This window comes from Enhydra lutris, unplaced genomic scaffold (genome assembly GCF_002288905.1).
Source record: "Enhydra lutris kenyoni isolate GAN:26980312 unplaced genomic scaffold, ASM228890v2 scaffoldscaffold25, whole genome shotgun sequence".
NCBI lineage: Eukaryota > Metazoa > Chordata > Mammalia > Carnivora > Mustelidae > Enhydra > Enhydra lutris.
In genome coordinates this window covers 23,452,158-23,465,837 of record NW_019154109.1, presented here as the reverse complement: position 1 = coordinate 23,465,837, position 13,680 = coordinate 23,452,158, and the positions used below count along the sequence as shown (strand labels likewise).

Genomic DNA, 13,680 nt, shown 5'->3' with positions numbered 1-13,680 from the left:
TGGAGACCCTTTTCATTGTCTGGTTGGCTCTTCCCCAATGAGGAGAGGGCTGGCCCCGTGCTTAGATGCCGCCTTTCCCAGTCTCCGTGTTCCAGTTGGGACGGGCATCACGTTCCTTACCTATGTTGGAAGGCAAGCCAAGTGACCATCACAGGAGGGGGATGCGAGTGAGAAGGGGGAGGAGCTATCAACATTGTCATGGTGACGGGCCATCCACCTGCTGGGGGGGGGGCAGAGTGGTCTCCTGGGGCAGTCTAACACCACTGTGGTGGTGGGGGTTCGGACTCACAGGATCGGACACAAGTTCACAATCATTTCGACCTGTCCCCACTCTTGCAGCCCTCGCCGTGCAGTCTCAGGTTGGCGGTGCTTTGGAAGGGGAGGTGAACCATGAAAGACTATGGACTCTGAAAAACAATCCGAGGTTTTTGAAGGAGCCGGGGTTGGGGGTGGGAGGTTGGGGGAACCAGGTGGTGGGTATTAGAGAGGGCACGGATTGCATGGAGCACTGGGTGTGGTGCAGAAACAATGAATACTGTTACGCTGAAAAGAAATAAAAAATTAAAAAAAAAAAAAAAAAAGAAGGGTGGGAGTGATGGACTGAGAGGGTGGTTTGGGGGCCTAATAGTCTTGCATCCCAGCTCCGCCACCAGCTAGCTCTTTTACCTTGGAAATGTCATGTCACTCAAGCCCTGGTGAAGAGGTGATCTGTGAAAGGTGGATAAAATGGGCAGGGAGCTTGCAAGAATGGCTCCAATGAGTTCCCAGCAGCGGAAACCGGGAAGACTTCAAATAAAGGGGCCAGACTTCACTGGAGGAAGTGTTAGACCCAGCGGAGGGACCTGGAATGGACATGGGCAAATGCCATTTTCAACACTTTTAGCCGTTTTCATTTTTGCTTGTGGCTGCCTAGCTTTGGTGCTAACCCATGCTTGGTAAATTGTTAGTTTAATCTCCTGTTCTTGGGTTTCTTGACCTCTAATGATGGAACCATAGCTGTCACGGTCGCAGCACTGGGCATAGGGTATGAGCACTTTAGAAATACTTATCCCCTCAGTTCAGTGTTTGCAAGCACCTGTGAGGCAGGATACATTTGAGGAGAAGCCGGCGAGTCACTGGGGACCGTCCTCTGGCCCGTGAGCCGGAGATTCTGGAGGCTAACTCCTGTCCTTCGGAGGAGGCAGGTGGGCACAAAATCAACTGCCCATAGGAGAAGCAGAGGTTCTGGCTTTTTCTCCAGACTGTAGTGTCTCGAAACTGCTCTGGAAAGAATATGCTGTGAGTTCTTGTTTGATCATTAACGATACTTCAAAGGACAGATACCACGCATACCTTCCTTCCCATAGATGCACAGCTTCGTTTTTATCCTAAGTCACACGTTTTCATTGGGTTATAAACAGCCACAGGGTTTAGAACAGGCCAGACCCCTAGCCGTGGGATATTAAACCAGGACTGTCTGGGCCAGTGATGCCTCAGGGTTGAACACTCACCTTCCAGTGGTGACAAAGTGACAGACAGTCGTCTCCAGCACCCTTCTGAGGTCAACCTTTGGGTTGGAAGTGGTTCTTGATATAATTCTGATTTCCAGTTGGTTAGCATCTCACCGTCTCCCAAACCTCATTTTAGGCCCTTTTGGAGTCAAATCACCTTGTCTTTCATACTTTGTCTTAGAGTCCAGCCTCCTGGACCAGGATCTCTAGGCTTTGTGATGTAAAGCACATTTGCCAACTTGGCCTGGGTCCCATCTGCTGGCACGTTCGGTGTCGTCAGTTTCAGATAGGGTGCTTTGGGAAAGGGAACTAACATTCAGAGAGGGCACACTATGTTTCAGGCATCTATCGGGTGCTTTCTGTACATTGATTTATGTATATAAATAGTCTCATTGCAATTAGCCCTGTCTAAGAGATGTCTTTAAGGATGACCTTGTTTCCAAGTAGGCAGCTTGCAAATGCACTTGAGTTTAAAGCTCGGATCTGAGTTCTTCCCAGTGCCTTGTACTACTGAAGTTTATGCCTTAATCAACACATATTTATTTAAGTATCTTTTCTGCAAGAAGTATTGTGCTAGGTAACCTTGAGCAATTCAAGGACATGCAGGCCATACTTGCTGCCTTCGGGGAATTACAGCACAGTGTGGGAGGAAGACTTACATGGAGGGAAGTTAATGAGTGATACCAAGTTATCACAAATACCCAGTAAGAAGAGATGAAATGCTCACTCAGGGAAGAGACACCTGGGTGGTCAGTGGAAGTTCATGAAGAAAGTGGGACATGAGCTCCTTCTTGAAATTTGCGTAAGATTTGGGTGGAGCCAGACCCGGCAGATTCCAAGTGGAGTTCACAGGGTGTGCTCCACGGACCCAGTGTCAAGTGGTCTCAGCGGTGTGGATTCCTCTGGTAGAGGGCGCTGACCTCAGCAAGGTGGGGACCCTTCTCCCCAGAGCCTTGTTTAGAGCTTGGTTCCCACATCCCCAGAATGGCTGGGGGTTCCCTAGAGAGGGGGAATCAACTGGGTGACCTCAATGACCCCATCTTGGTCTCCCCAATCTAGGAGGACTGGTAGAATTTACAAGTCTCCTCCTCAAACCACGACAAGGTCATGCTGTTGCCTGCAACTCTTGTTGGGGCTGGGGGGCAGAGGATCTCGTCTGTGGATATCTGTGCTCTCTTTCTCCAATTCTCTCTGTGGCTGTGTCTCTTATCCAGCGAATCCAGGGGGCAGCGGAGTGGGAGGCACGCAGACTCTGTACCAAGCAGGCTTATCACTTACTTGCTGTTTGACCTTGGCCGAGTTGCTTTATAAACTGTGGTCTCCTCATCTGTAAAATTCAAATTAATACCAGTTTCTGCTTTTTAGGGTTGCTCTGAAGCTTAAGTTGGATTGCACATAAAACCATTTCAGACAATCTTGGTCCACGTGAGTAAAATGCAGAGCTCAGTTACCTCTTGGCTGCTCTGATGAAATGCTGGCTATTTGAAACAAGTACTCACGAGTGCTTTCAGAGTATCCACGGCCTCAGCAACAAGTACTCGCAAGTGCTTTCAGAGTATCCACGGCCTCAGCATCTGAGTTATTCTCCTCCTATTGGATTTCTGAGAACTGGTCGACCACTTTTGCCCTAGACTTTCCAATGTTTGTTGAGAGCCTACAACATGCCCTCCCACTGTAGGGGTCCAGTGATGGATGATGGAGACATTGTTGCTGTCTTGTGAATGTGCCCTGGGGTTCCTGCTGCGGGCTGTTCCCAGGTGCTCTAGAGAGGGGCTGCGAGCAGAAGCCCTTTCCAGGGCTGTAAAGGTGCCCTGAGAGCCTTCATAAGAACACGATACCCCGTTCCCAGGTGAGTCTCAGTCCTTTGGGCTGTGGTTTGGGATGTTCTTTCAGTCTCTCTACTGACAAATCCTTTCTGCTTTGAGTGAACTATATCAGGGCTCATCTCTGACTACATGTTAGAAGCACCTGGGAGTTTTGAAAAGATCCTGATGAGCTGGAGCCCTCCCTGGACCGACAGGGCCACCGTCAGGGGTGGCGCCTGGGCATCATGTATTTTTAATGTTTCCCAGGTGATTCTAGTGGCATCAGGATTGAAACAGGTCCCCGTCAAAACCTTGCAGCAGAGAATCTCCCTAGACTTTGGCTTTCAGCAGGCAGTTTGTGGGTGATCACTGGGGAGATGATCTCAGATTGGTTTCCCCAATTTTTCCCCTAAACTTCCTCCCGAGGGTTTGAAGTGTTGGGTTCAGGAGACCTGCTTTTCAGATACAACTTCTGGCATTTTGTTCCAAGTGAACTTGCTTTTTATTTTTTGATGAACTCTGAAAGCTCTTTGCAGAGATAAGTTAACCTCTTGCCTATAAAATGGGACCAAAATAATATACGACTTCTTACCTATCAGATGAGAATCTAACAAGAAAAAAAAAGAGTAGGGTTAACTGTTGGAAGAAATTAAAAATGTATTATATGCCATGGATGGTGCTTAGGTTGTCTGTGTGTGTGTGTGGATGTTTAAATAGAAGATAAATGGAATTTGGTTACTACACCGGGGGAACTATCAGTCTAATGGGGGAGAAGTCCACGTGCTGTGAAGTCACAGCAGGGCAGGTGGTAAAAACTAACGGCTTAGACTTGGTGGGGACCCTGCTGCCAGCCTCTCTTGTCTGGATTTGAATTCTGGCTCTTAAACTTTTGAAAAGGCATTTGACCTTGATGGACCTTCGTTTCCTCCTCTATAAATTGGGGGACAGGACTCAGACCTTGTCAGCTAGGTGGTCATGAGGATGAGGTGGGTAACAGATGTAAATTATGAAGACTTATGCTTGGTAAAGAGGGAACCCTCGATGCAGGAGAGTAATCATCGTTGGGAGCTTACAACAGGAACCAGTATGACGTTTTCCATTTTCAGCGATATTCAGACTCTGAGATGGCAGCCCACCAGTGAGGAAGCTGGACACCCTGCATTTCAGATGTAGGGAGGTTAGAGGCCCATTTCCTTCCCCATCGCTAGCCTTGCCTGTGATTTAGATGCTGCGAGAGCCGCTTTGGGTATGTTGTGAACCTTTGTGAGTCTTGATGTTATCATCTGTTAAATGGGGAGACTTGTCTTAGCATGAGGATGAGCCCACACGGGGCTTCTCAGCCTAAGTGCTCAGCAGATGGGTCTTCATTCTGCAGAGATGCGTGTGTGTTTCCCTGGAACCCCGCACTGCCCTACACTTGGGGAGATTACTAAGTGTGGAGGAACACAGCTGGAGGCCGCCGGGGTGGGGGTGGGGTGTGGGGAGACGAGGATTTTAAGATTGAAACTTAGTAACATTAATCCTTATTTTCAAAGCTCTTTTCTCCAATTCATCTACCTCTCCCCAGCTGGTACCATTGTACTTTGCATTTGACTTGGCGGGATTAAGTGTGCCACTGGATTCAGGGGACAGTGGTGAAGGTGAGCCGTCTGACGTTCTCATCTGCATGACGGGATAAACTGTCCTTGAATCTAATCCACAAACTAGAGTGTAAAGCTATTAGTCAGGTCCCTAGGCAGAGCTTTACTGGACCGAAGTGTCCAGGCTCTCCATACCTGATAGATAGTTTGGAAAGACCGAGCGTGCATATTAATTCCCTGTCTCTGCAAAATGAAATCCACTTTTGAGCAGTAATGGCTGGTTTCACAACATGCCAGCATCTGTCGCTGGTGCGAACAAGTGATTGTGATCACAGAATATGTTTTTCTGGCTCCCCTATGGCCTTGGGGAGGCCGTGCCCTCTTCCCAGGGTGGCTTGCTCTCTGGCTGAACTGGTCCGGCTGGCTGTTTTTAACTCTGCCAACTGGCCATGGAAGTCCTTAGTGCGCTCCCTCTACAGCGGTGTGTGAAGTTGAGATGATGGCTGAAAATTTCTCTGCACCTACAAATGGGCTCAGAAATCTCTATTAAGAGTAAATTAGTATGTAAGGCATGAAATCAGACAAAAACCTAAAAAAAAAAATGTTTAACCATTCACCTCCCCCTCTCTTTTTTTAAGATTTTATTTATTTGATAGACAGAGATCACAAGTAGGCAGAGAGTCAGGCAGAGAGAGAGGGGGAAGCAGGCTCTCTGCTGAGCAGAGAGCCCAATGTGGGGCTTGATCCCAGGACCCTGAGATCATGACCTGAGCCAGAGGCAGAGGCTTAATCCACTGAGCCACCCGGGCTCCCCTTACCTCTCTCCTTTAACTTTTGGCTCCAATTCTTCCTGAGACGTAAGTGCTGGGGAACATCAGCAGAGACACGTGTAGCGAAGGCTGAAGCAGTGGGAACACATCTAGGAAAAAGTTAGGGTTGGAATGAAGTCATTTTAGGCAGCAGTTTGGGGTAAGAAAGCCTAGTTTGGACTCTCTTCTTTGGTAATGGCTTTCCTGAAGGGAAATGGTGACCATTTACAGATTCCAGAAGAAGGGGTCATCTGTACCCTGTGACATTTAACTACTATATTTTCTTTAATTTAAAGTATTGTTTCCTAAATAACAAGCCAAGGAGCACTGTCCTGGAGTGATGTTCCAGGAAGAGGCTTTGTGGTCACAGAGGCCTGGGAAGCCTGAAGACTACAGTGCCTCATGGAAATTCACAGCTCTTGTTGGCAGGTTAAAGGCACTGAGAAGTCCCACAGAGAAGTAAAGGGTGTTAGTTTGTTTCACCAAGCACTTCATAACCTTATTTAAGTTTGCTAACAGAAGCCACGAGGGAAAACATCTGATGAAGCAACATACTCCCATGGCTGCCACTGGTCTGTGGTCCCAGTCCTGGGATGCCCCTCCGGGAGAGGCTCCTGGCTCCCAACAACACATGGGGGAAGGGGCTGGTCTCTGGCTTGTGGAGCCGGCAGTGGGCTGGCCTGGTCAGGCTGGTGGCCACAGAACGGAGGACGGCATTCCTGCTAAGTCAGGCTCTGAGGCCCTTCTGCTGTGCGGGGGGATCTCTGCTCTTCCTGGTGTGTTTTCCAGCCCCTTGGTGTTACAGGGGGGGTTTTGCCAGCAAACCTGGCTTCACAGCAGAGTTTAAAAAGGGTTCTTTTCTGTGGCCCATCCCAGGGTGTTATCTAAAGTGAGAGGAGTGGGGGGACCTGGTTGGCTCAGTTGATGAAGCGTCTGCCTTTGGCTCAGGTCGTGACCTTGGAGTCCTGGGATGGAGCCCTGGGATGGGCTTCCTGCTCAGCGGGGAGCCTGCTTCTCCCTCTCCGCCTCCCTCTGCTCGCTGCTTCCCTTGCTTGTGCTTTCTCTCTGTCAAATAAATAAATAAATAAAATATTAAAAAAAAATAAAGTGAGAGGGGTGGCAGCAAATAGTCGGGGCGATGAGCATCCTTCCTGACTTCCCCCCTTGGACTGAGAAGCAGGACAAGAAGGCAGCTCTGGCTGAGCAATGCTGGTCAAAGGAGAGAATCGAAGAATTTGAGACCATGGTCTTGGTCAGTGTGTCGAGTCATTTAAAATGCTTATTGTGCTGGATGGGGCACAGAGATGAAGACAGTCCAGAAGGATGAAAATTAACCACCCCAAGGAGGGCTCAGGTTAACAAATAATGGCAAAAAATCGTGCCTTAGGAGAGGGACTTACACAGTGGGGGCAGGGAGGGGTCAGCAAGCCCGGAACTGGGGGTCTGAGAAACTCAGCTTGGAAGTGGGAATTTCTCCTTGGACTAAAGGGCAGGGAGAGAAGGGAGGGCATTCCAGGCAGAGGTTATAGCGCCGACAAGAGAAGAGGTTTCCATAAGGGGCTCCTGGGAGGCTCATTCAGAGAAGTCTCTGTCTTCAGCTCTGGTCATGATCCCAGGGTTCTGAGATTGAGCCCCGTGTTGGGTTCCCTGCTCAGCAGGGAGGCTGCTCCTCCCTCTCCCACTCCCTCTGCCCGTGTTCTCTGTCTCTCTGTCAAGTAAATAAATAAAATCTTTAAAAAAGAAAAGAAAAAAAGAGGTTTCCCCAAGCAGTGAGGATGGGGAAAGGACTTCCCCCAGGTAGAAGGTACTAGCTCTGGATCCAGGCAGGGAGAGGAGGGAAAGAGGAGAAAGGAAGACCACAGGTCAGAGTGTGGGGGTAGGGAGAGCGGCTTCCAGCAGCTTCAGTGCCATGTCTGGCCGAGTCATCATACAGACAATCACATCACGTTTGGGAGAGAATCGCGGGCTTGGTTTCGAGTGCGGGGCACTGGACCTAACACCTCGTCCTCCACCTCTTCTCCAGGAGTGACCATCGGGGAAGAGAGGGCAAGGTCTCGGTGCACTGGAAGCTGACCCTTCACCTCAGCAACCTCCCACCCAAGGTGATGGTGGGATCCTCACCTCCTCTCGACTTTGGGGCAGACAAGTGGGCCCTCTTCCTGGCTGTGGCGGAAGCGCCTTCCTGCTGGGGCCTGAATGGCAGTTCTGTCCCCGGCTCAGGTGCAGGCAGTGACGGAGAATGCCCCCATTGTGCAGGGAAAGGGCTTCTGCAGGGCTGTCAGGGCCTGAATATATATAGCGACCCGGGCTACAGTCACGTCCAGAGTCGCTATCAGAAAGAAAATACAGGAGATCTCCATGTCCGCCAAGATGTCACACCTCAGAGATTTAAAGCTGGACGAAGCGACTTGCTGACCTCCAGCCCGCTCACCGGGGGCACATCTGTCTTCCTTGATAGAATTCTCCAGGCTCTGGCTGACGCTGCTGCTGGGCCGGGCTCTGCTGCTGAACACGGGCCTGAGCCTGCAGGCCTCTGGGAAGCTCGGCCTGCTGCGCGAGGCCCTCCCTGGAACAGGATGCGCGAGGGCTTGTTTTGCTTTTTTCCTCTTTGTCTTAATCAGCCCCCATGACCTTCTTTTCTAGGAAGTAATAGCAGCTGGGAAATGTTATAGATGAGAACCAGGGCAATGACGGTGACCACTGCCGGCTCAGTGGCCTATTGGGTTCCTTCTCGTGCTCTGGAGAGAGGCCTGTCACCAAAATTCTGCAGGTGTTTCTGGTGCATGGGACTGGGGAGTGAGACAGGTTAAGAGACAGACCGGGTGAGCAGACCCAAGAAACATACAGACCTAGGAGCAAAAGCCAGGGGAGAGGCAGGGTCCTGGGTGCCAAGAAGCCTAGGGAGAGGAGTACCGACGAGGGGGACCAGTACAGTACATCATGGCAAGGCCCAGAGGCCAGGCTGTGTGGTCTTAGGGCCGCGAGATGAAGACAGGGCTTCTAGAGAGCCAAATGCAGGGAAACAGTTACACTTTTCCTTGTAGGGCCCTTCTCAAAGCCCTTAGCAGTCAGGCTATGGAGAAGGAGGATAGTCGTTAACTTGTAGAAAAAAGACCCGCTTGGGGGCTTGACTCGAAACACCAGGGGTTTATGAACCAACCCTTTTCCCTTCCTCCTGTTTCCTTCCCCCTCCTCCTAGGCGGCCCCCACCTTTTCTGGCAGTCCCGCACTACTCCGGTGGGAAGGGAACTCTGCGTTTTGTCCCAGCCTCAGGCATGGAGTTGCGTGAGTTCATGGTGGAGGTGCGGGGTGAGGTGCTCATGGAGACAGGGCAAAGGTTCTGATGTTGGGCTGGACTGTGTGTGCGCTTTCCCGCCTCTGGTTAGGTGGGCAAGGCAGTGAGAATGAATGAGGGTCTCCTGTTTGCTGCCTTTTCACCTTGTAGCTGTCCACCTCTGTCTGGGGGGAGCTGAGGGGTGGCCACAGTCATTGGTGGCGGTGTGACTGTCATGGACAGGCTGGGAGAGGGTGACGCCTGTGTGGGACATGGAGTCAGGCTTTTGTCCCACTTCCTGTGGGGAGGGTGAGGCATTCTGGGGTCCTAGCAGAATTCTACGTGTTGGAGGGCTCTGGGGAGGGACAGCAGAGCAGTGGCCATGTGGCCAGTGGCTCTGGGGAGGGACAGCAGAGCAGTGGCCATGTGGTTGTCTGAGAGGCAGGGAGGGGCCCAGCTGTCTCCGGTGACTTGCTCCCTGTTATGGTTTGGCTAAGGGAAGCGGCTCGAAGCCCTGAATTAGAGTGATTCAGTTCTCTCTTGGCATCACTGAGTCACAAGGTCAGGGGTTTATCTGGGGGGTGACCAGTCCACAAATCCTTTCTCTTCTTCCTTCTATTGCCTGCTTTTTTCAAACACACACTCAGATCAGCAAACTGGGAAAACAAACGACAGGCTACCCTCCCCTTCCCCGCCAAAAAACCCCAAAAAACAGCCTGGAGGCAAATTGTAAGCACTCAAGAATAGAAATTGTCTTCATAGGACCCCCCCCCTTTTTTAAAAAAGATTTTATTTGTTTATTTGACAGACAAATATCACAAGTAGGCAGAGAAGCAGACAGAGAGAGAGGAGGAAGCAGGCTCCCCGCGGAGCAGAGAACCCGATGCGGGGCTCGATCCCAGGACCCTGGGATCATGACCTGAGCCGAAGGCAGAGGCTTTAACCCACTGAGCCACCCAGGTGCCCTAGGATCCCCTTTTAATTGCTACTCCCTACCCCCACCTCCCACTTTCCACATTAAACGAATTATATTGAAAGCTGGAATTTTCATTGTAGGAAGCCCGAATCCCCTTTGTGATGGCTTCATGAGAGGGTTAGGGATAGGTTATTGCCAGGGAACACCTCCTTGGGGGTGATGGTGACCATTCTTTGCCTCCCCTGGGGAGAGGGGACGGAGGCAGGGGTGTGATTGTGGGGCTATAGATCCTGAGCTCAGAAAGGGGCTCTGGGACAAATGGGGGCCTCTGCCCTTGGCTCTGTGGTTCCATTCATTTCTCCTACTTTGTAAAATGCTTTTTGAAAGCACAGTTTATGATTTTGAGGTCCTTTACATTTTTTTTTAAAGATTTTATTTATTTTTTTGATAGAAATCACAAGTAGGCAGAGAGGCAAGCAGAGAGAGAGGAGGAAGCAGGCTCCCTGCAGAGCAGAGAGCCCGATGCAGGGCTCGATCCCAGGACCCCGAGATCATGACCTGAGCTGAAGGCAGAGGCTCAACCCACTGAGCCACCCAGGCACCCCGAGGTCCTTTACATTTTTTAATGCTGGGCAAACGCTGGTGGCCTTGTCCTTGTAATAGCTCTGGATGCAGGAATAAAGGATCTATGCGTAGAGGCTATATTATTTGAAAGAACAACTGAAAATAGCCAAGAAACATTTTATATTCTTATCAAATCCTTTAAATAGGTCTTGGGTCCCTAAAAAGTCCTATGTTGGAGCCCTGCACTTCTAGGAATCACACATCTTCACACCTCACTAGACAATCAGTTATCATGGTCTTGATGCTCGTAGAGCTACTCTCTCCCCTGTGTCACAGTGTCCTTGGGGCAGGAGGAACTATGAGTTATTTATTCATTCCTGCCATGCCTGGGTGCTTTGCCTCTGCCATCTCACGAGATCCCTCCGCCCTCTTTCCCCCTCCTCGACACAAATTGGTGTCTCTCCCTGTTGTGCAGGTGAGGACAGGGAGGCTGAGTCTGGGTAATCTGTCCAGTAGAGTCAGAACGAAAGGGCAGGAGTTAAGAAGGGTCAACGCTGGGACTGGAGCCTAGGCTAGTCTGACTTGGAAAGCTTTGCTCTTTCCCTTATACCTTGCCATCTTTCTATGGCTTTGGTTCCTATTTTAAAGGTCACCAACCAACATATTCCATCTTTTCAGGTCAGGTTTGCCAAAATTCCAGGTTTGGCACTGGACCCTTGGACTCTGTGAATGCCTTTGAGGTGGAACCTGGGATCTGCGTATACGCCCCCCTGCCTCTCACAGCTGTGTGCTAAGTTGGGTTGATAAGGCAGGTGGCACATAAGGTGGATAATTGATTTTCCTTTTATGAATATTCATTTGAGGTTACTTCTCCATCTGCTCTCCTTCTGCAGTTTGAAAATGGCCACTGAGTACTGAACAGGAGCATGCCTGTCCCTCTCCTTCTAGGTCACGCCTTGTACCGCTGGAGGAACAGGGCTGAGTCAATTACATTTGGAAGGCCAGAACACAGAGGGCTGGGTGGATTGTCTGGGCTTGGGACTTTTCCAGATTGCATAGTCTTAATTGTATTGAGCTCTTTGGAGCCATCTGATGAATTGATTCTCAGCATGGCCATCTGCACAGAAATGCAGGGCTGGTTTCAGGACCTGGAGGCAGTTATGCCCGAGTTATGTGGCTGAGCCCTTGGGCAGCTCTCAGAAAGGGAGGGCTAGTAGGTCGCCAATAATAGTCCGTGATGGAGAAGAAGAGCCATCAAGTGTGGAGGCCTCATTAGTTTTGATGGATTTGGCCCAAATAATATAACATTTTAGTCCCTTGTGTAAAAGCCAGGCTAAGTACCAAATAAAAATGTCTCTTTGGGCCCATAGGAACTGATTTTTGGGGGAGGGAAAATTTGGTGACCCTCTTGCTATGGTTCAAGTGTTCCAAAGTGACGAAGTTTGTGTTGAAGCTGTGTCTTTCGCCTCAGAAGAGGCTGTTTACCTGATATCATATCAACAAGGACTGAATATTATGTAACTCTTCCCCCATCTATGAAATGTGGTAATTGATGTTCCTAATAATGACCTCTCAAGATGGAAATATGTGAAGTGGCCCCTTGCATCATTACAGATGGACAAATCTTGTTCACTGAAGTTTTAATGTAAAATGCATTTCATAGTTCCAGTTCTGGGGACAATTACAATGTGTAGGGTTTCCCCCCAATGCCACCAAGCAATTCTGGGACACCAACTGAGTGTCCTACAACTCAATTCTGGAACTATCTGCCTAGAGACAGTGTCAGATCCCACAGCTTAAAGGCTCCACTCCAGGTGCCAGTCTCAGGTCTGGGGTGTCACCTGTACTTCTGACCCCCTCCATGGTCTGATTATTTTGCCACTGGCTCATGAGACTTAGGACACTAGTGTACTTGCTAGATTATTGGTTTATTACAAAGGACACAAATATGAATGAACAGCCAGGTGAAGAGATATATAGGATAAGATGACCCTCTGTCCTTTGGAATTTGGGCCCAGTATAATGGCACATGGAAACATTTTGGTTTGCCTACCTGGAAGCTCTTCAAACCCTGTCCTTTTCTGGGGGGAGGCTTATGGGAGCTTCATTACACAGGCAAATCATTGGCCTTTGGTGATTGATTCAACCTCCAGGCCCTCTCCCCTCCCCAGAATCAGCAGGTGAGAATGGATGTTCTGATCTTCGATTTAGGTTGGCTCCCCAGGCAACCAGCACCCATCCTTAGTTCCAAAAGTCACTTCATTAAAAGGGAGAGACAGAGAGAGACCTTAAGAGACTCTTAAGGATAGAGAACAAACGGAGGGTTGATGGTGGCAGGTGGGTGGGGGGATGGGTTAGATGAGTGATGGGTATTTTTTTTTTAAGATTTTATTTATTTATTTATTTATTTTTATTTATTTAATTTCTTTTCAGTGTAACAGAATTCATTGTTTATGCACCACACCCAGTGCTCCATGCAGTATGTGCCCTCCATAATACCCACCACCAGGCTCATCCAACCTCCCACCCCCTGCCCCTTCAAAACCCTCAGATTATTTTTCAGAGTCCATAGTCTCTCATGGTTCATCTCCCCTTCCAATTTCCCTCAACTCCCTTCTTCTCTCCATCTCCCCATGTCCTCTGTGTTATTTATTTGACAGAGAGAGATCACAAGTAGGCAGAGAGGCAGGCAGAGAGAGAGAAGGAAGCAGGCTCCCTGCTGAGCAGAGAGCCCAATGTGGGGCTCTATCCCAGGACCCTGAGACCATGACCTGAGCCAAAGGCAGGCGCTTAACCCACTGAACCTCCCAGGCATCCCAAATGATGGGTATTAAGGAGGGCACTTGTTATCATGAGCACTGGGTGTTATATATAAGTGGTGAATCACTGAATTCTACCTCTCAGACCAATATTACACTGTATGTTTTTAAAAATTTATTTTAAGTTCACTTAATATATAATGTATTATTTGTTTCAGATATATATATATTCAATCTGAAACAAATAATGCATTATACATAATTATATACATAATTGTACATTATAATTATAATGTATAATAATATATATAATTATATATGTATAATAATACATTATATATATTATATATATATTCATATATATTCACATCTTCTTTATCCATTCACCTGTCAGTGGACATCTGGACTCTTTCCATAGTTGGCTATTGTGGACATCGCTGCTATAAATATTGGAGTAACAGGTGTCCCTTTGGATCACTTCAT

General features: G+C 49.0%; 1 protein-coding gene across 1 annotated transcript in view; it reads left to right on the top strand.

The window, feature by feature from the left end:
- The window catches only part of LOC111150986 (HHIP like 2), a 43,374-nt gene extending 35,060 nt beyond the window's left edge, over positions 1-8,314 (top strand). Inside the window, exon 13 of the mRNA XM_022508661.1 lies at positions 7,708-8,314. Within this exon, the coding sequence (XP_022364369.1) occupies positions 7,708-8,314 (607 nt within the window). The remainder of the gene's footprint in view (positions 1-7,707) is intronic.
- Positions 8,315-13,680: the final 5,366 nt, after the last annotated feature.